The sequence below is a fragment of the Dermochelys coriacea genome, chromosome 6 (assembly GCF_009764565.3).
Source record: "Dermochelys coriacea isolate rDerCor1 chromosome 6, rDerCor1.pri.v4, whole genome shotgun sequence".
Classification (NCBI taxonomy): domain Eukaryota; kingdom Metazoa; phylum Chordata; order Testudines; family Dermochelyidae; genus Dermochelys; species Dermochelys coriacea.
In genome coordinates, this window is record NC_050073.1 from 23,956,195 (window position 1) to 23,981,751 (window position 25,557).

At 41.3% G+C, this 25,557-nt stretch overlaps 1 protein-coding gene across 1 annotated transcript; it reads left to right on the plus strand.

Moving 5' to 3' along the window:
- The first annotated feature begins 248 nt into the window (after positions 1-248).
- Positions 249-24,645, plus strand: TPH1 (tryptophan hydroxylase 1). Its single transcript, XM_038405607.2, has 11 exons — positions 249-566; positions 8,337-8,474; positions 10,906-11,089; positions 13,007-13,107; positions 13,708-13,775; positions 15,594-15,790; positions 17,067-17,202; positions 17,819-17,945; positions 19,161-19,256; positions 20,044-20,177; positions 22,133-24,645. The coding sequence occupies exons 1-11, from the start codon at positions 477-479 to the stop codon at positions 22,305-22,307; spliced, it is 1,446 nt and encodes a 481-aa protein (XP_038261535.1). The 5' UTR covers positions 249-476; the 3' UTR covers positions 22,308-24,645.
- The last annotated feature ends 912 nt before the right edge of the window (positions 24,646-25,557 follow it).

Sequence of the window (25,557 nt, forward strand, 5' to 3'; positions counted from 1 at the left end):
AGTTCAGGACGGTCTAGCTGAGCTGCCTGCCTGGCTGGTACAATGCGGACCCCAGGATCTGCAACCCCCGGCCTCCCTTTGCCCGTGACTGCCCGCCGGCCTCTGAAGGGGCCGGGAGCAAACAGCCCCGGGTCCCACTGAACCGCGGGTGAGTCACTTCCCGCAGCGCTGTCGCCGCAAATGGCCCCGCGGGGCGTGGGAGGGACGCCTCGCCAGGGCGGATCCACTCCCCGGGGAGCGCCTCTCCCGTGGGCCCTGCGGGGGGGGGGTCCGGGGGGGGGGCTGGCGGTCCGTGACTGGAGTGGCCGTGACGCGCCCTTTTTTCCATTTGCTTTGGCAGGAGATTAGGAAAGGCTCTTCCTGCCCCCCCCCCGCCGCCGCCGCCTCCTTCGCCCCCCATAAATAGCCCGGGAGCCGCGGACGGACACAGATCTAGGATCCCGAGCTGCACGCCCCGGAGTCGCTCCTCCCGCACCATGTTCTCCAGCCGAACGGAGGGAGCCCGCAGGGGACGGTCCTTCGACTCCATGAACTCCAGCTTCGAGGAGAACCAGCTGAATAACGAGGTAGGGGAGCCCCGGGGCGGCGAGCAGTTTGCGCGGCACGTGGGGCTCAGCCCTGGACCCCTATTTCCCCCCCCCCCTTCATGCAGCCGCTCCAGGCTGGTGGGTTCAGACTGATCTCAGCTCGTTGGGAGAGCCCAGTGGCGTTTGGCGACCGCTTAGTTGACTCTGGTGGCGTATTAAATATCCCCAAAGTATCCTAACTGCCTCGGGAAGATGTTTGTGGTTCAGTAACCTCTAGCGAGAGCTTCTGCTTTGCTTCCCCGCTGGCAATGTCAGTGTTTTGTCTTCTCCTGTTTCCGGGCAATTCGTAAACTCAGCTCTCAAAGGGACAAGATGAGATCGTAATGCGTTCAGCTTAGAACCAATGGTTCCCAGCCAGGGGTACAGGTACCCCTGGGCGGTGGTACTCAGAGGTCTTCCAGGGGTACATCAATCATCTAGATATGTTACCTAGTTTACAAGAGGCTACCTAAACAAAGCCCTAGTGAAGCCAGTCAACTACCAATTCATACAATGACTTGTCATACTTCTCTATGTACTGTAGCACTGATATGTAAGTACCATATTTATATTCCAGTGATTTATTTAGAATTATATGGTAGAGAAGAGAAAGTAAACAATTTCCTAGTACTAGTGTGAGGTGACACTTCCATATGTATGTCTGATTTGTAAGCAAGTAATTTTTTAATGAGGGTGAAACTTGGGGGTACCGCAAGACAAAGCCGACTCCTGGAGGGGGTACAGTAGTCTGGAAAGATTGAGAGCCACTGAGCTAGGCCATCAAGCTATCTTTGTGCAGTACAATCACAAGGGGTGTGTGTGTGTGTGTGCGGGGGGGGGAACAGAATCTATCCTGTTAGGAGAAGGGCACGAATTCTCTCCAGGGGGCAGCAGATGGGGGCGGGGGGGCTGAGAGCAGCAGCAGCAGCAGCAGCAGCAGAGAGAGCCCTAAGGAATACCCTCCCCATCAATTTAATATGTCTGTCCATCCCCCCCACCTCCCCAGTCCCCAACCCGAGGCTCAAAGACAGATTACCCTGTGTTAGCACTGTGCACCAGGGGACAGTGCCAGGTAGAAAGGAGCTGGAAATACTCTGATGCAGGGGCACTGGAACAATTTGTATAGTGGGGGTGCTGAGAGCCATTGAACAAAACTATAAACCCTGGGTATGATTGAAACCACTTCCAGCCAGGGGGTGATGCAACACCCCTAGCACCTCTATTTCTAGCACCTATGCTCTCATGCTACGAAAATGCAACATAAGTCTCCTGATGTTTGAAACCACCATAAGCAAAAGGTGAGCGGGGCTGTCAGTCTTAAGAGTGCATTGGGGACTTATTGGAGCCAGCACTGGGAGGGCTGGCTTAGGAGGTAATAGGAGATTTACCTCTGCTGAACCTGCTCTTGATGTAAGCAGTCTGAATACCCCTTCCTTGAGATCTGGAGCAGATTAGGAAAGGCGGAGGCTCCATATTAGTTTAGCACTAACATCTACCCTTCATGAACCACGTCTGAATAAATTAGGCAGCTCTGCTCTAGAGCCATCTAGCCCCTTTCTCCACCACATCAGGGACAGGATCAGCTGTATCTCATATCCCACACCCAGTAGACATTTGGCATGAGGTGGGCAAGCCTATCTAAAGCCAGACAAGACGCAACAGTTTAAAGCAGCGGTTTTCAACCTGTCCCATTACACCAGAGGAAAGTTTTGAGGCATCACTGCTCTCTACCCATAAAGTCTAACATGAGCATGTTCCCCTGCCACCTGCTCCTGGCCCCTCTCTGGGGTTGCAAGAGCCTCAGCTTCAGAACTCATGCATGGAAAGCATAAGGGGATAGGGTAGTGCCTTGTCTTGGGATTCATAAAGATAAAAGGCCTGTTTGCACCCCAAACAGTCAGTTTCACAGCCGTTTCATTAGGGATTAGAGTTGTCTCCCCACAGTTATAACACGAAGCCAATGAATTCTTGAGCCTGATTTTTCAGTTGTTTGGAATAAACGACCTGCTGACATTTTACTTCCTAATGGGATTAAGACAAACACCCTGGGGGCATTTAATAACTCCCCATTTAATCTTAGCAGTGCCTGTGTCCCACTCTATCTGCACAGTCACCTACAAGATTAAGATGGATTTCGCTGAGTTCTTTTCAGCCCCTCTGAGAAAGTCTATGGGCCTGTGAATTACATGAAGTGGCTATGACCCACTGGACTAAATTGTGAGCTCGGGATTACCCTTCTAATGTTAAGGCTGCTAAAAACATCGGGAACCCCCCACTCCATCTTCTTGTTTGCCAGCAGTTCTGCCATTGCTCTCAGGGTATTTTCATTTTTAGAAAGAGAAATCTGGAATTCTGAATTTTGGTCCAGATTCTGATCTCAGATACACACCAGTGTAAATCCTCAGTAACTCCACTGATGTCAGTGAAGTTACTCCAGATTTATGCTAGTGTATCTGAAATTGGAACAGGACCTGTTATTGCAAATTGTGCTTATGTCTGAATAGGAAGAAAATCATTCAGCTGAGCAAGTAAAATTCAGAAACATGAGCAAATGAAATACAGGTAGCATAGAAGTTACTTCTGGTTCTGTGAGAAAGAGAGAGATCTGTTCCAGGAGGGGAAGAAGAAGAAAGGGGAAAAAAAACCCTAAACAAGAGTAACTTGTTTTAAAATGTGTCCGAGCATAGCAGATGAAACAGGCAGTTGTCTGAGCAACGTTTGATTGCCCTTAAGGGTATTATTCAGTATTCAAATGAGGTTGAAACTTTATTCCATTACTATCAGAAACAATAGCTTTTCCATGTCCAACAGATATTTCAGGAAGCCAAAGTAATCAAAATATGAATTGTATTGCAGAAGCTGGCCAGTGATGATATTTTGTTTTCTAGAATTAGGTCACATGAAAATTTTAAGTGAGGGTCCAATACCTTCCCTATCAGGTTGCATCCAATAATGGTCATCCAAAAGAACATTTCTTCATGCCTATTTAACAACAAACGTGTTTAAAGGAAATTGAGGAAGTAACCTGCAAATCAATACTAATCAAGGGGAGGATTAAAACATTAATTGCCCATCAAGTTATATTCTCAAGTAAATTTGTCTGTCTAAATTACCGTAGGCCCCCCAAACACGGCTTTATAATTGAAATGCTGCAAGACCCTTAGTTTTACTTATGTTAGTGATATTATTGTGATATGAAAAATACAACTGGGCTGGATCATGTACTCCTACTGCACTCAATAGCAAAAGGCTCATTGACTTAAATGGGGGCAGAATTATCCCCCTCTAATGTTCCCAGTTACACTGTAGCCAAGTATGAATCTTATTTTTCCCTAAAATGCATGTTTAAGGAGAGCTTAAACCTGCTCAAAGCCACACAGATTCTAAGGTACAATAGGTAACTCAATCAGCAGTAATTTACATTCGCTATTCTATTTTAACAGGGTTTTTTCTCATCATTTCAGCTGTACAGTTAAAGGCTTAAAAAGATGGTTATAATTTAGAAGACTATATTTAGATCTATTTACACCCCAGTCTCGCACCCCAAAAGTAAATTAATAAGACAAAAACCCTACCCCAAGAAGGGATTTTACCTGAAAAGGGAGAAGTGCTGGAGATTCAATGAAGTCTAGTGGGGACTTTACTATTATTTTTTATTTTACATAGAAGGCACTCAGATACTACAGTGATGGACAGCAGTATAAAATTCTCAGATGGATGGATGTTGAGTGTGCATTTTCACTGAGATTTAAGTCCTATCAAAGGCTAATTGTTTAATAGATCATTATTACTACATTATTAGATAAAGAAAATAACAATGAATTGGGGAAAAAAGTACCATTTTACATTTTCAAAATATCTTTTTCTTGCCTTCTGGCTCATATTCTGTGTAGAGACTGGCAGGTAGAGCAAAGAGAAGGATTTTTAAAATATGTATTCTAGTTAAATTATAAACTATTAAAATCAGTTGTTGCAACTATGTTACCATATTTTAATCAATAATTCATGCGGAGATGGTTATGGTTTGTACCTTAACAGGAATAGTCTTAAAACACGAGGCCCAATCCCGCTCTGGTGACGCCAGAGGCCACAGAACAGGATTGGGTCCCATGTTGTCTACTAGTTTTCTCTAGAATTATGACCCAATTTTGCAAGGTGATGTGTCCTCAAGAGACCTCCCACTGAGCTGATTTTAATGGGAGCTGAGGCTGCTCATCATATCCCAGTTCCCATTAAAGGACTCAGCACTTTGCACGGTTGGGCCCATAATTCACAAAAGTGACCACCTGCATAGGAATTTTTTTTAATGGGGCTTTCTACCTCCTTTTGCCTCTTAATGAGGTGTAAAAAGGCTTGACAAATTATATTTTTGAAAGTATTTGTTCTGACTTTTTTGGTTTTTTACTGTAGAAGTACAAGGAATGTCAAGTCTAGTCTTCACTAGAGGACTTGGGGTTTTTTTTGGCTATTTATTGTGAGGTCCTTTCCCCCCCTCTCCATTCCTGATTGAATTACATGGCTAGAGGGTTATGCAGGTTTTTACTTTCTGCTCTGACAACTGAACATTTTATATTTAACCTAAGTGTTACTGTAAAATATATATATATATATATATATATATATATATATTAGCTTTCTCTTACTTCCCATTCCCTGCAAAGGAGTGCACAGATGCTAAGAGGAAAAGAAAAAGTGACTGACCAGGCAGAGGTGAATAGGAGGTGCAAGGAAGAACTGGGACGCTTGTGGTGTAGAATAGCTATTCTCTTCTATGCTACCATTTTGTTTCTGTCCTGGGGTTTCAGCAAAATGGTGGCTGCATTTACTCAGACCTCCTTCGCCATCCCATCTTTTGTTCATTCTGTACAACATTATTATTGGAAGCCAATGGTCACTACTGGCTTTTTCATCACGCAAACATATGCATACAGAAGAATCTGTATTCTTGAGATCTGTGAATTTTTAGTATTCCAATTTCTCTTCTCTTCTCCCCCCCGCCTCAGTTTTGCAAGATGGAGACACTCTTTAGAAAGTACCCATTACAGTATAATACATTCTTTTCCTATGCTTTCTATTTCCCAGTCATATTATGCTTTGTATGGTACATAAATTGATCCTAAATATGACATTGTTTTAACTAGGTCAATATGAAAAGAGAAAGTATTAGTGTTCATTTGTAATTACAGTTTGTGGTCAGTTGCACATCTTATAATATCATTTATAAATATGTCGAATTTCAGAATAAGGTGTTGCATTACACTGTATAAAATGATTTTGCTGTCTGACACCTTTCGCTCTCAGACAATGCCATCCCAATCTGTGTATCCACAATACAGACCCATATTCTTCACTTCTAACTTCAACTGTAGTGTTGCTGGTGAAGGATGTGGTCTGAAAATGGAAATGTGGGCCTCTGTGTTTGAGAATACCATGTTAATGCATGTGAAAGGTTATTAAATTTTCCTGTCTGTGCAATATATGATACTACTCCCCAAACACCACAACTTGAACAGGTCCCTTTATGGATCTGATCCAAATCTCACTGAAGTTAATTGAAAGAGTGCAATTGCCTGCAGAGGACTCTGGATTAGACTCTATGGTCCAATTTCAGCAAAGGACCTAAGTATGTGCTTAAGCCCCAGTGACTTGAATGCACATTCTTGAGTGTTATGTCGAATCAGATTATGGGTATGTCTACACGACAAGTGCTAATGTGGCACAACTGCAGCTATGCTGCTATAGTGCTGTAGTGTAGACACTTACTACAGAGGTGAAAGGTTTTTTTCCATCACTGTAGTAAATCCACATCCTCAAGAGGCTGTAGCAATTCTTCCATTGACGTAGTGGTGTCTATAGTGAGGGTTAGGTCAAACTACATCTTCACAGCCCTGAATGATGCAGCTAGATTGATCTACATTTTAGATGTGGACAAGGCCTGAGTGATGAAGTCTACACCATTATTCAAAATCAACATTCGTCATATAGTAAAGAATCTTTAGTGGCACCCAGGAGCCTGATCCGAAGCCCCTTGAAGTAAATGGGAATACTTCCATTGAGTTCAGTGGGCTTTGAATCAGGCCCTAGCAAAGGGGATAGCACCTGCATGCTCCAAACTAATGCATATAATTATGAAAAATAACCCAGTTAATTGTTTTCTGCTCATTTGCAGCTTGGCTTTCTCTGATAGAGTACCCATTACTTTCTCTGTAACCTAGAACTCTAGTTTCTCTAAATATATGTACCTGCTTCTGTTCTTTTTCAGTACTCACTCTTTGGGAAACACAAATCCTAATGGCTTTGCCCTGATCCAATCCCACCCTTCTGCTTGTGGCCTAGCATAAATTCTGATTCTACTAGAGTAATTCATTCCAATTTTCCGAATCTTATCATTTGAAAAGGCCATCTGTGTGCAGATGAGGTAGTCCACTTGAAGCAATGTGTGCCAAAATTAGCTGGACCAAGTCCAATATATGTCAAATAGAGATGATCCATCCATAAAAAAGTTTACTTTGCCAGAAGTGATAATGGGATGCTATTTATAGGTCAGATGAGCTTGTTTTCTGTCTAGAGGTGGAGTCTGTCCCTGGATCTTTTTTAATGCATCTTGGAGAGAGATAGCTCAGTGGTTTGAGCATTGGCCTGCTAAACTCAGGGTTGTGAGTTCAATCCTTGAGGGGGCCATTTAGGGATCTGGAGCAAAAATTGGGAATTGCTCCTGCTCTGAGCAGGGGGTTGGACTATATGACCTTCTGAGGTCCCTTCCAACTCTGATATTCTATGATAAGAAATCATCTTGTTTTCAGCAAAATGTCAAATATTTTGCTACTTCAAGCAACCTGCTTAATGTACCATCACTTAATACACAACATTCCTTAATTCACCATCAGAGAAAGGGAAATGAGGCAAAGCGGGAGCTACAAAAGGGATGGGGGAAGAAGGCAGAGGGAGAATAAAGACATTTGAAAGTCAAAATGTCATGCCAACTGATATATCTGAAAGCTTTCTACATAAAACTTGCCAGAGACTAAACTGATCAGAGATTGTTCTGAGACTTACATGTCAGAGCATGATTCTGACAGTTATTTTAAAGCATATAGCAAGGAACTCTGAGAAGAAATTATATGGCTTTATTGATCAGATTATACCTAAATTCCTAGTTACGGGGTTTTATTCAACATACAATTCTGGTTCCTTTAGGTTTTTTTCTGGTTCCTTTGTAAAAGTAGTGGCTTATGTCCAAACAGCAGTTCTGACTCAGGGATACAGAATGGAGAGGAACTCCCAGTGCTAGGATATTAGGACTTAATGCTGCTCTTGTTGAAGTCAATGAGAGTCCTTCCATTTGTTGACTCCAATGGGTTTTGGATGAGGCACTCTAGCTTTTCAAGTTTGTACTTAACCCTAGAAAGTATTTAATTGAAGACTCATGCTAACCCTTATTACTTCTGTGAATCATTTATTTTTAATTATAATCTATACTTTTATGAAATATATGCATTGCATCCTGCTGAAGAACTACCACAGACCTCCCAAAAGGGTCCACATTGATTTTTTTTTTAAACCCTATATTAATCCCCAGTTTTGTAAAGACTTGTACATGTTCCTATCTGTATGCATGTGAGTATATATAATGATTTGAATGGCACTTTATTTTTGCAATTGATCCATCAAAATGTGATATTCCTGCACGGAGAGCTATAGCATATAAACTGCACAGGAGTCTTTATAGCTTATGATTCAACAAATCTATATTTTCTTATTTGCTTTTAGTTAAATAAGTCGAATTACACAATGGTTGAAGACAATAAAGAGAACAAAGACAATTCAGCTGAAAGAGGTAGAGCGGCTGTTATTTTTTCCTTAAAGAATGAAGTTGGAGGACTTGTAAAAGCACTAAAACTCTTTCAGGTATGTAGTCCTCACATTTCTACACATTTTTTTTTAATGTAAGTGTCATTTTGGCACCCAGCATAATTTATTTCCCTTAGTAAGAAAAGACCCATAATAAACTGTGAATGCAAAATTGTGCCCGCAAAATTAGAGGCTGCGTTGATACCCCTCAAAAATGGGGCCCTGTCTCCTGCTCCCACTGAAGTCCAGAGAGTTTTGTCTTTAATAGGAGAAGGATTAGTACGCTTGGCCTTTTAGAAGGGATGGATCTGAAATAATAACCCCCCTGATCAGAATACTCCAGATCTGAACTCTACTGCAGCTCCCCATATCTATGATGGGATGAATAAAAACCCCACATGTGCAATGTTTCAAAGGTTGGGAAGTTCAGCTCTGAACTCTGTGGCTTCAGCCTATGGGTACTGCTTGCTGTGTTTTCCCCTGAGTATGCTCCTCTTTGTGACAACTATCCTACATATGAAGGAAGACTGGATTAACTCTTTTCCGAATCACTAATGTCATTCCTTTATCAATGGAAGAAGTTGCATTACCATTGAGCAAGATGAGATACCCCAGGCTTTGAGCATACCATCTATACAGCACACTGAACCATTGGGGAGTAAGTGGGTTAATACTGCTCTCCAATGTGTCCTTGCATAATATTACTACTAAGAGAGGCCTATTCATTCATTTTTTGAAACATTTTTAAGAAATATTCTTTCAGATAAAACAAAAGTTAATGATACTATTGGAAAATTATCATTTTCACTTTTTTTTTTATTTTTAAGAGTAACAAACATTTGTTGACTTGATTGGCAGACAGTGATTTATAGTGACTCAACTGCTAATCAACTATACTAGTTAATTAACCTGCAGATTTTATGCTTTCATTAGCCAGTGGAAGGTTTGCTAGAATAAGGACTATGGGATTTGGTTCACTTTATTATGCCGCTTTGTGCTTAAAAATTTTAAATAAAATGTATTTTACTATTGTTATAAATTATAATGGTATAGATTTGATGAATCAAACAATGAAATCATGGAGAGAGTCCTCAATAAGAGATTAAGAAGTGAGGTATATATTAGCACAAATCAATATGGCTTCATGCCTGGAAGGTCGACAGTAGTTGCAGTTTTGCACTGAGACAGCTAGTGGATAAATTTAGAGAGGAAAGGAAATATATTCACATGATGTTCATTGTTCTGGAAAAGGCTTTTAACAGGGTTCCAGGAGAAAATGATACCAGAACTTTATGTGCAGCGTGTTCAAGCCACGTATATACGTGCAACAACAATAGTCAGAACTTCTAGTGGTGAAACAGACAAACTATTGGTTAAGGTGGTGGGAGTGCATCAGGGATCAGCACAGAGCCCTTTCTTGTTTATCCTTATCGTGAATACCCTTACAAAGAACATGCAAAAGGAGGCATATTGGTGCACATTGTTTGCAGATGATATAATTCGACTCAGTGAGGAGCAAGATAGTATAGAAGAGGAACTTGATAAATGGAAGGATGTGTTGGAGAGACATGGGCTCAGAATAATCAGAGGAAAAACAGAGTATATGGTATGGAATTTCAATAATGTGAACACTGAAGAATTATCATTGAAACTAGATGGGTAGACAATACTAAAAACACAAAGTTTCAAGTATTTGGGGTCCAGAATCTGGGGGAATGGTGGACAAAATTAGAGATAGGATAATAAATGCTTAGCTCCAATGGAGAGAGATAAATGGTGTAGTATGTGACAGGAAGATACTAGTAAGATTAAAAGGGAAAGTATACAAAAACAGTGGTCCATCCAGTTTTAATGTATGGCACTGGGCACCAAAGAAGAAACATGAGCAAATGATCTGTTCCACAGAAATGTGAATGTGGAGATGAATGAGTGGTGTAAGCAAGAAAGACTATGTGAGGCATGTGTATGTTAGAGACATGCTTGAAATACCACCCATAAATGAAAAAATGAGAGAGTGCAGGCTCAGACCATTTGGTAAAGCAAAGTCCTGACAACTACATGGGGAAGAGAATCCAACAGATCAAGGCTGAAGGAAAAAGGCAGAGGCTGACTGAAGAAGGAGTGGTTGGTTGGAAAGAAGGAAAAGGAAGGAAGACATTTGAACATGTGGGGAGAGAGAGAGAGAGAGAGAGAGAGAGAGGACCCCATTTGATGGGATTAATGCAAGAAGAGGAAGACATTTCTACCATACTTCTAAATTAAAATTGAGGAAATAAAAGCACCCTTCTTTCATTTTCTATGACATGGGGAATTTTTTTTTAAAAAACAACCATTCCTTATCTTTTTTTTTTAATAAGCAAGCTGCTATTAATAGGTCTGTTTACCTAAAGAGACTTCACAGAGATAATGTTAAGCAGTAGAATATTGGCTTGGCAAACAGTGCAGATTATCTAATCAACCTGGCTTAAAACATTTTTCTTATAAATAGGAGAAACATGTGAATCTGATGCACATCGAGTCCCGAAAGTCAAGGCGAAGAAATTCAGAGTTTGAGATCTATGTGGACTGTGATAGTAACATGGAACAACTGAATGAGATCTTCCACCTGCTAAAATCCCATGTCAATATTGTATCCGTGAACCCCACAGATAATGTCACTGTGCAGGAGGATGGTAAGTATGGAAGGATGTTCTAGCAAAACTACACATGGGGAAGAGGATATTGTGCTACTTTCTAATGAGTTAGTTTTCAATCCTTTTATGTCAGGTATTTGGGAACTAGTAAAACAAGGAAATGGGGTAAAACAAAAGGTATGTTCCATTGAAAGCTATGAAATGAAATGCTCAGATGGTGAGTTGGCATACCTTCATTGAAATCAGTGGGGCTATGTTATTCACACCAGCTCAGGATATGGTTCATCACTTCAGTCAGTGCAAGGTATCCCTCCAACACTTCACACTCTGTAGAGATCCATCTTGTGCTCCCCCAGTGGAGATGGTTCCATGTTCTATCCCCTGTGTAGAGATTCTCTCTGGCGCTCTTCCTCCCAGGCAAAGATACACACCTTATGAACCTTTTCTTGCTCCAGAGGATGCCCCTCTTGTTTCCTTCTGACTTCCTTTCCCACATCAGGATGGTGAGCCTGAATTAGTGCTGGGCTCATACAAATCAGGAAAACGCTTTAAAATATCAATGAAAGAGTCTTTTTATTTTCTGGTTCCAATGTTCAGGGGAGGTGAGATCCACCCCAGAGTGCAGGTTGCAGAGGACACCCTCATCCTCTTAGTTGCCTCTTGAGTTCACTTGTTGCTGCCATAGCTAAACTTGAAACAGGCATTTCCTCTTTTAACCCACTGGATTTTATTAATAACTTTGTGGATTTCATTGTAGCAGAACTGCTGCAGTTTCCTTACATAGGGTGTGGGAAGCTGCAGATTGGGTGAACTGCGACCCTGCCTCTGCTGAGCTCTGCATAGGCCAACACTTTGACTGAGGGCCTGGGTGAGGGACAGGCAGGTGGCCAGTGGGTCCAGGACTACAGAGATGCAGTGGTCATGGCAGCCCTCTACGTTGGGTTTGTACACACTGTTCTGAGTCAGGAACTGGAGTGATGGCCACAGCAGGGGGGTCCTGTGTAACTCCCTCACTTAGGGCATGATTCTCTACCACTCTGCATCCTGGGTGCAAGGTGGGTGTAAAATGCTGTCATTCTGATTTGATGGTGCTTTCCACCTATTTTGCACTCACGTTGCACTGGTTGAAATGACTGCATGAAGTTCAGGGCAACTGGAGTATCAGACTCCTAGTCTTTGCTCAGTTGTATATTACTACACAAGATGCAGGGCAATGGAGAATAAGGCTTGTAGCTTCCCTGGACAACACCCATTTACTCTGGCTTTGTACAGGGGCAGGAGTTGAACATAGCCCAGCTGACAGGGGAACAAAGGCTCTCTTGGGCTAAGCAAAGCCGAGTCTGCAATAAACAATGACATGTCCCTTTAAGGCTGCAGGGCTACTGAAGCTGAGAACCCCAGACTCAGTCAGAAAAGCTATTCACATTGACGATCACTTCTTTCTCCTTATTAGGGAGGCAGTGTGGTTCAATGGTCTGGGCTGTACAGTAGGACATGGGAGACCTGGGTTCTATTCCCACCCGGCTGTGAAAATCACTTAACTGCCTCTGTTTCCCTTTCCACCCTTTGTCTGTCTCTTCTAAAGCTCTGTAGGGCAGGGACTGCCTCTTACTATGTGTTTGTACAGCACATAACACAATGTGCTCAGCTGGGGCCTGGAAGGTGCTACTGTAATACAAATAACAGCTAGAGAAAAACCATTTAAGCTCCAGGCCCTTAGTTAACCATTTCCTCCCCCTATTTTTATGACTTAATGCTCTTTAAGTAGAGTGCTTTAGTGACACAGGAGGAAGTGTTAGATGTTGTGCTGGTGCCAGATAGGCAGAGGACACCCTCATCCTCTTAATAGCCGCTTGAGTTCACTTGTAGCTGCCATAGCTAAACTTGAAACAGGCATTTCCTCTTTTAACCCACTGGATTTTATTAATAACTTTGTGGATTTCATACATTCCTTAGACATGGAGAATACCCCCTGGTTTCCTAAGAAGATCTCAGATTTGGATAAATGTGCAAACCGTGTTCTGATGTATGGGTCTGAATTGGATGCCGACCATCCAGTAAGTAGCTTCCCTGCTATTTGTAACAATGAGTGAAGACAGATCAGTTTTTACCCTATAAGAGTGGCTTTGTGGTTTTGACAGTGTAACTCTGGGACTTATTCCTGGTGTCCTTGCTCAGGCATGGCTCTCATTGACCTCAGTTCTGCAAGCTTTAAATGGAGTCTTGCCTGTGTAGCAACTGCAGGGTCAGGTCCTGAATACTCAGACAAAAGGAATGCTATTTTGAACTAGATTTATTTTTCCCCTAAAGTAATGACACCCTAGTTTTTCCCCACCCCCCAAATAAAGAAAACAAATCGAACTGGGTATAATTTTTAATATTCAAAGCAATCAGTTAAATAACCAATTTAGTGTAATGCTTTGAAAAAGGAATCCTTATCTACAGAATATACTTACATCAAGAGTTATGTGCATGAAGTTGCTGATCTCTGTTTTAAATTGGGGGATTTATTTATTTCATAGACTAACAACCGCTAACAGGCTCCTATTTTGACCATTTATTTTCCCAGGACATGCTTTTACAATAGTGTTTTCTTTGTTAATCAGCTTATTTATTACAGAGATGGAAATGTGTATTACTTTTTTCTCCACACATAGGGTTTCAAAGACAATGTCTATCGTAAGAGGCGAAAATATTTTGCAGACCTAGCTATGAACTACAAACAGTAAGTATGACTCTTTGCAAAACAAGTCTCTTGCTTTGGAATAATGAGGTGAATAAAATAAGTAGTTCACATTCACCAGGCCAGATCTCCAGGCCTAGCTGAGCTGTATTTGGTATAGGAACCAGGGTGGGAGGAATAGAAAGGTTGATCAAAACCACCTTACTACTCCCAGGATCTCAGATTGGTCTGAGGATCAAACTATAATTTAAAGGTTGCTGGCTAATTATGCCATCTAGAGTGGTCCCAATGGGATGGCTCCACCAGCTGGGAATAACTGGACTGTAGTGCTTTCTGGCTTAACCCTCTCTCACTTATGGTCACTCCTCCATCTTGTCTAGGAACACACACTATAACTGAGAGAGTGGGGAACACATGCTGTAGAGCTGGCTATACCAGCTTCATGATTACCCTATTAGGGGAGATCTCTATCACCTTTGTGCCACCGGAGTGGGGCAAAGACATTGAGGTCAGAATCTAGCCTGCTGACTGATAACTATAAATGAAGCAAGAAAATAATCATTATTCTAGTTTCTTGTACAAAACAGTGCAGTTTCTGGTTCATAATAGGGCATTAGCTACAGTGATTTAGACGTGCACAGTGAAATGAAACTGAAAAGGGCCTTGTGGTATTTAGGACCCCACAGTGGGCTCTCCTTGAGTCAGATAAATTATAGCACTTAAGTCATTAATGTGACTCTGAGCATACTTTTTATGTTATTCCCTACCTGGGTTTAGATGTCAACCCCCTCCACTGGGAATGACACTGAAATGTTATAAACCTGTAATCACAGCAGTATACACTAATGCAGGGGTTCTCAAACTGGGAGTCGGGACCACTCAGGGGCTCGCGAGTGTATTACATGTGGGGTTGCAAGCTGTCAGTCTCCACCCCAAACCCCGTTTTGCCTCCAGCATTTATAATGGTGTTAAATGTATAAAAAGGTGTTTTTAATTTATAAGGGGGGTCGCACTCAAAGGCTTTCTATGTGAAAGGGGTCACCAGTACAAAAGTTTGAGAACTACTGCACTAATGGAATCAGCAAGCACCGCATAAATCCAATAGTCTGCAGCATTATTACGTTGATACAGTTATCTTTGGGAGGTTAATTTCTATCATGTTTGTTAGTCAGGCCCTGAAATCGCTATTGGTAAAATCATGACACAGCATTCCAATTATCCTCAATGGGTTTTGACTCAAGTCCTCACAATAGTCCAGTTTAATCAAGATCCAGAAGGCTAATGTGAGGTGATAGGTTAGGTTTAATACATTTTGACAGATACTCATGGTTTTTCTAGAAAAGCCTGATTTTCACATGGCAAATGAACATTTAGATGCTTAGATTTATCATGATGATAACTGAGCTCCTTTTCCTTTCCTTTCCTTTAAAGAAATTGAAAAGGTAATGAAGACTAGTTATATAAGGTTGAGGAAAAATTTTACATTCTTAGGTCCTGATCCTGCAAAGACTTATGCAAAGGTTGAACTTTTTTCTCCCAATGTTAAACACATATGGAACTCTTTGCAAGGTGTGGGCCTGAGTCCTTGAGCCAATTCCACTGACGTCAGTGGAAAGATTCCCATAGATTGACTTCAGTGGGAGTTGGATCAAACCCATAGAGTGTAAGCTCTTCAGAGCAGAAACCACATCTAATCTTCCTGTGTATTTGTAAATTATCTAATGCAACAGAGGCCTGATCCTGACTGGATGTTACAGCAACATAAATGTTAAATAATAACAGTACTAGGTAAATGAGTCATCCATTTCCAGAGCTATCCATTCTGAGCCATGACATCCTTTCTTTCTCTTTTCATTATAGCGGTGAGCCAATCCCCAAGATTGAATTCACTGAGGAGGAGATCAAGACTTGGGGCACTGTATTCAGAGAGCTCAACAAACTCTACCCAACTCATGCCTGCAGAGAGTACCTTAAAAACTTACCCTTACTCACGAAATACTGTGGGTACCGAGAAGACAATATCCCCCAGCTGGAAGATGTATCGCACTTCCTGAAAGGTAATGTGCTAATTTCTCTGCTATACCAATGGGAGTTAAACACCTAGATGCTTTTGAAAATCTCCCTTGATGCCTATCTGCATGTTTAGGCATCTATAAACCTTTAAAAAGCTGCCCCTCTGTCCTCTGTAAATCACAGCCACTAGAGGGTGACATGCTCTCTCTCTTTCTTCATATTGGCACTACAAATTACAAGCAGTATTTAGCTACTAGATGGTGACTTCAGCAAGTACTATAATCCAATCAATATGGGGCAGTGGTGCACATGTACATCGTGGGAAGACAGACAAACATCATGTAACATTATAGAGATATGAATTTTACATTTTTCTATTGCATGCATTTTAAGGGACCTCTTATGCCCAGTATATACGTTTTTGTGATTAAAACAATACCCTGGGTATTATCTTGTTCCTGTGCCACACAACACTTTAAAAATAAAAGGACTGTATACCGCCACTGATGTCAGTGGAAGTTTTGTGTGGGGATCACATGATGTACATGACCTGCATGCTGTACATTTGAAAAGCACAGGGTCCGGTTTTAAAATAAATATCTGCCCGAAGAAGAGATCCTCTCTCCAAAAGGGAGAGATGGTGGGTTTCCCATCACATGAAGTCCTTAAATCGAGACTGGATGTCTCTAGCTCAGTCAGAAGTTACAGACTTGATGCAGGAGTCATTTGGAGAAATTGTATGGTCTATGTTGTCCAGGAGCTCAGATTAGATGACCATAATGGTCCTTCCTGACCTTAAAAGGTTTGACTCAATGAAAGCGAGTGCTCTGTAGTTCTGAACACAATACAATGAATCAAAGGAGAAAGAGAAAGGAATCATTACACAATGAGACCACATGCTATACTGACATGGACTGCAACGCAATGCTAATCGAATCATGAATAATATGCAAGTAAATCATAAAGGCAAACAACAACCCTTTTGACATTTTCACCCCTCTCCCTTATGGTCCTTTATTATAGCTTTCCCTCTCCCCACCATTTTTATATATGTGGTATTATAGTTTTATATAATAGTGAAATCTGTGGGCAAGGCCATCATTAAAGTGACCGCTGGAGTTTGTGAATGAGATGGTTAGGCATTATCTTGGTAATTTTCAAATGTGGGAATTTTGATTGTGGCTCATCTTTAGTTTTCCTCCTTGTCCTTGAGCAAAGCCATGCTGTGGTATCTAATTCAGAAGTAAGAGGAGAAACACAGTTTTAAACATTCTACAATTCTACACCACATTGACCTATGATTTATCTATTGCTTTTCAGAGCGCACAGGTTTCACCATCCGTCCAGTTGCCGGATATTTGTCACCCAGAGATTTCTTGGCAGGCTTAGCATTCAGAGTTTTTCACTGCACTCAGTATGTTAGGCACAGCTCGGACCCTCTCTACACCCCAGAGCCGTAAGTTGTTTTATTTCTGGGGAGAAGTCAAATATGTGCAAAAAACCTGTAGTTTATAGACAAAGTTTTTAAACCTGGGTGCCTGAAGTTTAGGCTCCTACATCCGTATTCAGGCATCTGGGTAAGAATGACCTGATTTTTCAAAGATACTTTGTGCCTGTATCTCTCACTGCCTTTAATGAGTTTTTTGGATGCACAGCATTTCTGAAAACCAGGCAACTCCTTTCTTAGGTATGGTATTTTCAAAAGCGCCCAGTGTTGGCCTAACATTGCTCCTCTTGCTCAATGATAAAACTCTCACTGACTTAAATGGAAGCAGAGTTAGGCCAACATTAAGCAATTTTGAAAATTTCACCCTAGGCTCCTAAATATGGGTTTAGGAGCTTAACTTTGGGCATCCAGATTTGAAAATTTTGGCCTAAGTATTTTTTGTAGACTTAATATGATGCAATCTAATAAGAGAAATTTTTTTTCTGTCATTTTGATATTAAATCATTTTTCAGTGTTACAAAGAGTTTTCTTCGGAGACCATTGTATTCGTTGGATGGTGCTGCTTTTTCATTCCCTCAGCAAGAAAGAGCATAATCTCACAGCTTCTGCTTTGTTTCTTTTTCAGTGATACCTGTCATGAACTGCTGGGTCATGTCCCACTCTTGGCTGAACCCAGTTTTGCTCAGTTCTCCCAGGAAATTGGCCTGGCATCGCTTGGGGCATCAGATGAGGCTGTTCAAAAACTGGCAACAGTGAGTAGTATCTCAATCTTTGGTGGTGATAATCCCACTTGCATTGCTCTCAGCATTTTACAGGGCTGATCCCACTCTCGCTGAAGTAATTGGGAGATTTATCATTCATTATCAGCAGAAGCAAATCATTCACTATATTGTCTGTTTCACTGGTTCTAAACTTTTTCTGTTCTGTAACTCCATAATAGAACAGAAGTGACATGAACTGAATGATATTCTCCATCTAGCCATAAAATAAGAGTCTCTGGGTATCATAACTTCCAGATTGAGAACCAATGGTCTGGTTCTTCTAAATCCAAGCCCTTTTACCTGTGGGATGAATTCCCACACTAATCTATTTCTTTATCCTTTAGAGTTAACCCAAAGGAAATATAGTTGCATAGGATGCAATTGTTTGTGTATCTTTACAATTTAGTAGTGAGAGGGTTTTCCCCTCAACAAATTAAAAATATATATATTGTGGGTGCCCCATGTCCAAAGTCTTCTGGATGTTTTAAAAGAAATGTTAAGAGGGAAAAAATAATTACAATAAACTGAGACAATGGGTGGGATTTTTCAAAAGCACTCAGTGCTGGCCTATCTTTGTTGCCTTCTATGGGAGCAGAATCAGGCCAATACTGCTAAGCACTTCTGAACTCTCCCCTCCCTCAAATATACCTACACAAATCTCCAAGGCCAGCAAACTGAAATAAACATAAATTCCTTCAGACAACAGACTAAAGAGAAAACAGGGAGCTTGGCTCTTTTTCATGCCCCTCTGGCTGACCTCATTATTTATCAGTTTTTAAAAAATTCAGTCGCTTCCAGTGCTTCTATTAAGCAGTCTCATGATAATTTCAACTGGATGGTTCCGTGCATTTGTGTGGTAGGACTAGAGCTCAGTGCTTCTGTTGAGATCAAAAGTCTCAGTGATAAAGGTGAGCCTAGGATGTGGAATAGTAGCAGTAAACTCACTTGTCAGAACTGTCCAGCTCAGTGGTTCTTAACCTTTCCCATTCTGGGCCCCCTTCCATTTAGCAAAATGGGAAAAGCAGGGTAATTGTGACCCTCTGATATTTGCTCAAGACTCTATTAGGGGTTGTTATACTCAGCTTGATAATTCTTGGTCTAGTTTGCTTGACTTACAAAATCTGCTGCACCGATAGTTGCATCTGTGTTGAAGACAGTTTTCCCCCCACTCCATTTCAATTCTTTTTTGTTTTTCTTCTATGTCAGTGCTACTTCTTCACCGTGGAGTTTGGTTTGTGTAAGCAAGAGGGACAGCTAAGAGTCTATGGGGCTGGTTTACTTTCTTCAATCAGTGAGCTCAAGGTAAGAAGAGGAAAACATCCTCCCTTTATTTGCCCTCTTTCTTTGTTCTCACCTGATTTTTGCAGTAGTTTATTCAAAATATTGGGTGGAGTGAGTAGCTATGGCCAATGGCCCATTTCAAAACTGTGAACTGAGGCATCATATCTTTGGGTAGCATTTCTTCTGGAAGCTCCTAGAGCCAGATTTTAAAAGACATTTAAAGGTACTGATTTCAATGGGAGTTTGCACCTAAATATCTTTAAAAATCTGGCTCTTAGAGACCTCTAGGGATGATTCTGGTTAAGTGAAAAAGCATGGAACTAATAATTGGAAATTGTGTCTTTTGATGTGTGCTGAGCCCTATTGCTCCCAGTGGTTTTAGATGGAGTTGAATGTGCCCTGCATTTCTTAGAATCAGGTCAAAAGTAGATGTGTTTTAAGCATAAGGCTCGGCTTGTCAGACCAGATTCTCACTGAGTCGCCTCTTGCTACCTTTGCAGTCATGTTGGCTTCAGAGTTCAAATATGCTGACTTGCTTACATAACAAGATACTACTCACTGTAAGTAAGGGGGGCAGAATGTGGCCCTTTAAGCATAGCCAGTTTCCTAAGGGTTAGCTGGTACTAATTTGCAGACACAACTCTTAAGAGCTGATGTGCTACAGAGATTTCATTTATAGCATCATTTTGTCCTCTTCAACACACTGTTCATATCCTCTGTTTTCTCTTGTGGACTCTTTTGGTGCTGATACTACTCTGACATGTGCTAATGTTAATATATTTGCTTCAATGCTTTGTCTGTTATCCAGCATGCTCTCTCTGGCAATGCCAAAGTCAAGCCCTTTGATCCTAAGTTGACCTGCAAGCAAGAATGCATCATCACAACTTTCCAGGAAGTCTACTTTGTTTCTGAAAGTTTTGAAGAAGCAAAGGAAAAGATGAGGTACAATCTGTTTAATCTCGGTTATTACCTAAACCAGATTTATTCTGATGTGTGTGCGCCAGCAAAAATTTCCTTTAATTTTTATTATCATGCTCTATTTTTAGCTTCCACTTGGTTGAAAAGCTGCTGTTCAATATTTCCTCTCTCTCCCCTGTATTATTATAATTATTTTATTGTTATTTTATTATGTCAATTGATGTGGTATCTGAGCACACCACACATAACAGAAAACATCAGTCTATAAATGCCCACACAGGAGAGCAATGTTAACTCCGTCCCCGTTACCGAGCCATCTCATGGGAAAGAAATCTGAGAAAGAGGAAAAATAAAGACAAAGCTTTGATTTAGAGACATCTGGCAAAGGTAGGGCCATAAAGATGATCTTTGCACCATGCTATGAAGGCAAACTGACCTGAGGTCTGATGGACTAAGTTTCAGTGTCTGGAAGCCTCCACTGAGAATGGGTGCACCATCCTGGCCCTGCCAGCAAAAACATCTCTGCTGATCTCAGCTCTCACAATGGGGTGGAATTCTCCCCTGTGTAGAGGGACAGACAAGGCCAAAGCACTCCTCGAGTTCCATTTTGAGGGCTTAAGGGGGGGCATCAGATGTGCATAAGGCTTCTGTTGGCTCTGTGCACAAAGGAGAATTTTGCACAGTGGGACATGAGAAAAGAAATGGTTTCTAAAGTTGTTAAATCCCAAACCACATAGGCGTTAACAGATTAAAAACAACAGCTTGAACTAGACCTAGAAACAGATGGGGTAATTTACTGTGGTGCGGAGCACAGGTGTAACATGCTCAGACTGTATACCGCTACGTATGGGTTGGGAAGTGTGAATCCCAGTTTGTGTACATGTACCCATGCTAGCTCTGCTCGAGCTAGCACCTAAAAATAGCAGTGCATCTGTGATGGCATGGGGGGGTGGCTTGGGCTAGCTACCTGAGCAAGTGCCTGGGAGCAGGGTGGGATTGTACTCGGGGCGGCTAGCCCGAACAGCTATCTGTGCTGTCGCAGATCCACGGCTGTCTATAGGTGCTTGCCTGAGCAGAGCTAGTGCAGGTATGTCTATGTGAGCTGAGAATCTGACCTCCCAGCTCAAAGGCAGATGTATGCACTGACCCATTCCAATCAGCTGCATCTGCTGCAGGTTTTTAACTTTGGCTGCTCTTGCCCCAGACAATGAGGTTGAGTTCACCTGTCAGTGTGAGAAGGCGGATCCTATAAAAGAAACACATTAATGGTTTAAACTCTTGGCTCATGGTGAAAGAAATATCTGCTCTAAACAGCAGGTGAAACGTTGCTTTCAGTTACACTAGTATAAATCCAGAGTAAATCAGTTGATGTCAAAGGACCTGATTCTGATCTCCCTTACACAGGTTTTATGAATGTGTCATGCCATTAACTTCAATGGAATTATTCTGAACCAATGCAGTAAACAGTAATATCAGTGCAGAATGAAGCCCATAACTTTCTCCTGTGACATACAGTAAAGACTAAGTAGATGAGTTATTGAAGATCTATTTTTAGCAAGCCCACTAGGTAGGGCGCTGAACTGGGACTCTGGAAACTTGAGTTCAATTGCTGGCTCTGCCACTGACCTTCTGAATGACCATGGACAAGTCACGTCGCTGCTGTGTGCCTCAGTTTCCCCATCTGTAAAATGGAGATAAGAATGCTGACCTCCTTTGTAAAGTGCTTTTAAATCTGATAAACATTATATCAGTATTATATATATATAGTATATATATATATATATATATATATACACACATAAAGCTAGGAATTATGAAGAAGAAAAAGTGGTTTGGCAAATGGGTTACTGATGCTGACTTCCTTGTGGAATTCATGCCAAGCTCCCTTAGACAAAGAGTGATGATTGGCTCAGGGACACATTTGTCTTTTTGTTGATTTAATTTGAAACACTGTCTCTTTTGTTTGTTTGTTTGAACAGAGAGTTTGCAAAAACAATCAAGCGCCCGTTTGGGGTAAAGTACAACCCATATACGCAAAGTGTGCAGATCCTGAAAGACACCAAGAGCATTGCAAGTGTGGTGAATGAGCTGCGTCATGAACTGGACATTGTCAGCGATGCCCTCAACAAGATGGGCAAGCAGCTGGGCATCTAACTCAGCCAATCCTCAGCACTTGCACTCAGCAGCTCTGGGTTTTTTTGTCCTGTTCTAGGCATGAAGATACCTGTTAGGTGCTATATATAGAAACCTCCTCTCTAATAACAGAAGAATGAATGACTAGTTGGGATAGTTACTTTAACTTGCATGTTTCTCTACTTAACACCCTTTGCCCTTACAAAATGTTTACGTGACCCCTCCAATCCCCCCCACTCCATAAACCAATCAGGAAAGAAATGGGCTGTATTCATCCTTGAGAAGCTGGTGTATAAATACAGAAATCACCATATTGGATCAGAACAGAGATCTGTCTAGTCCAATATCCTGTTTGTGACAGTGGCTAGGGCAGGCTACTTCAGAAAAAGGTGCAGGAAACCCTGTGGTAGACAGCTATGTTCATCAGGAGAAAGTTGCAGTGGTACAGGCCTTCCCCCCCAGAAGGGGATCTGTACTGATTTGGGAAACGATGTGAATGGGAGATGTACTGATTCTGAACATCCCCATTGGGTGGCAGCCTCTGTTTGCAACATAAAGCTGCTGAATGAAATCCTGACTCCACTGAAGTCAATGGGAATTTTGCTATTGACTTTAATGGGGCCAGGATTTTACCTGTTGTCCCGGGAGTAGCATTTGAGGGAGGCCAGTATTGGTAACACCACCTGCCCTCTGCCTTGGGGAATGAATCCCACTAAGATCACGGCAAGCCATGCTGGTGCAGGGAGCTATAGTTTACACCTCTCTAATTCAGCTGGGAAGAATGTAGACCTATGTCTAAAAGCATTTTGAAATGGCATTTCAGTATCCACAATAGCCTTACAAAGGTGATGGAGCCCAGTTCTTAAATAGCCACTGTCTAGTATCAGTTTATAGGGAAAACAAAAGTCCCTCTGATTACTCATACGCATCATTGACCTTTCAAGATGCATTGTGATATATCCCAATTCTCTTCTGTAGGGCCTGATCCTGAGGGGCACTGAGCACCTTGAATATCCATTGAGGCCAATGGGAATTGAGGGATATGTTTTTGGCAGGATGAGGCCCTAAATCTTTGTAGCTCATAGGTGTGTTCAAAGATCCTGTAATGAAAAAGAAATCTGTTATCCTCTAAATAGAATTCCGCTGATGTGGGAAGCAAAGTCATGTGGAACTGGCAACATGAAGCAGTAGTGAACTCTCCCGTTTTGTAACTGTTCAAGCATTGTGGATGTTTGCACTTAGTCACCCAGGGATAGTTTCTGCTCACTCTTAGAAGCTGCTCACTCTTAGAAATTAATGTCTATAGATTAAATAAATACATTAAAAGGATATTATCAATTTTAGTAGGAAATCTGTGAAAGGCAGGCAGACTTTTTAGCATGCTAAGAATTGAACCTTCACTACTCCAGGTGATAGGAGAATGTAGCTGTAAATATCTGTATATTCACTGGAATAATGGGATAAAATCATGGCCATATTGAAGTCAATGGCAAAACTCCCATTGATTTGAATATAGCTAGGATTTCATCCCTGGATTCCTAAAAACAGGGTGTAAGTGAGACTTAAATATTGCAAATGTTCATGCTCACCCTCTGCATAGCGGTAAATTTTACCCCAATAGACCATATAGGCCACATACATAATGAACATCTTAAAATATGCTATATTAAGAGAGACCTAATTTAAAATATTTTTTTCCTTTTAAAATCAAATCTGGATGACTTTTTTTTTAAACATTTAGAAAGTCAGACCATATTTTTGATAAAAATTCATTTGACTTCTTAAATTACACTTCAAAATAACCTTTGGGAACCTCATGTTTTTAGAGAAGAATCTATTCAGTTTAAACAAGTGATAAGTGTGGATCTGTTTTGTCTGCTTATGTAGTAATGGTTAGTGTTAATATATTATTTGCAAAAAGTATTGGATTTTTATATTTTCAAATTATAATCAGAAGATTGTAATAAGTGTTATTTCAAATCTTAAATCTGTATTATGTACAAATTTCAATAGGAAACATTGGACCTATTAAATTTCTGCTAGTACCTAGATTTAATAATTCTAGTGTTTTGTGATGGGGAAATTCTATCTGTATTAAATGATGCAAAGATAGGAAAATGCTAAGTTAACATGTTTCAAGTGATGTCTTTTCAGGTTATAACCACATTTGTATTTGGTTTTACCATGTCCAAACCTGCTGGCTATGTAAAACAGTAATATAAATGTAAGTTTTTAAAAAATATTGTGGATACTTTAAATGATTAAAAATTGATGAATTGTTAGCATGAAAATCAATGTAAAAACAAAAATCCCTAACTCTACAGCCAAGCAATAAACATGACTACTTGTGATTTATGGATTTACCTCTTTAATGGAACAATTCCGTTATTCTGGATGCAGTCTTGCCTGCAGATAACACATATATGACTCCCACTGACGTCACAGGGATTTGTATGTATTTATTGGTGGAGGGAATTGCCTCCCCTTGTGTTTTGCAGGCTCATGCTCCCATTGACATTACTGAGACCCGGAGTGTAGAATGGATTTCTTAGGCCCTGATTCTGCAAGATGGTCCCTGCAGGTATACCCACTACCTAAAATGGGTCTCTGCACTAATGCAGGGCTCCATCCATGGGGCAATTGGGCCCCTAGGTTGTAAACTTTTTGAGGGGGGAACTGTGATTTTGTGTGTGTGTGTGTGTGTGTGTGATGTTTCCCTCTGTTATCTGAACCAGTGATCTGCTAGGTCACTCCAATCCTTGACTCTGGGAGTCAGCCTTACCCTGCTCTGTTGTGAGAACCCCCACTCCTGGGCTGTTCACACACAGCCTCTGGCGTGTAAGTTGACCCCAGCTACCTGCAACCGAATGACACTAGCCAATATCTCCATTTCCAGACACAACCCTAGGAACCTCCGTCTTGCAGTGTTCAGTTATGCCCGCTGGACGCTGCAAGCTTATAGGAGTTTGTCAATTTAACAAAGAAATCGATAAGTACCAGGCTTGTTATCCCAAGGGGAGCCTCTGACACACTTCAAACCAAACACACTGCTTCAGGTAGAATAAACAAACAAATTAACTATAAAGATAGATATTATGCTCTGACTTATAATCACTTAAGTCAGATTTGATCAAATGAAATAAAAGCAAAAAGCATTCTAAGCTGATCTTAACACTTTCAATGTCCTTACAAACTTAGATGCTTCTCACCACAGGCTGGCTGCTCTTCAGCCAGGCTCTCCCCTATGATCAGAGCTTCAGTTGCTTGTTGG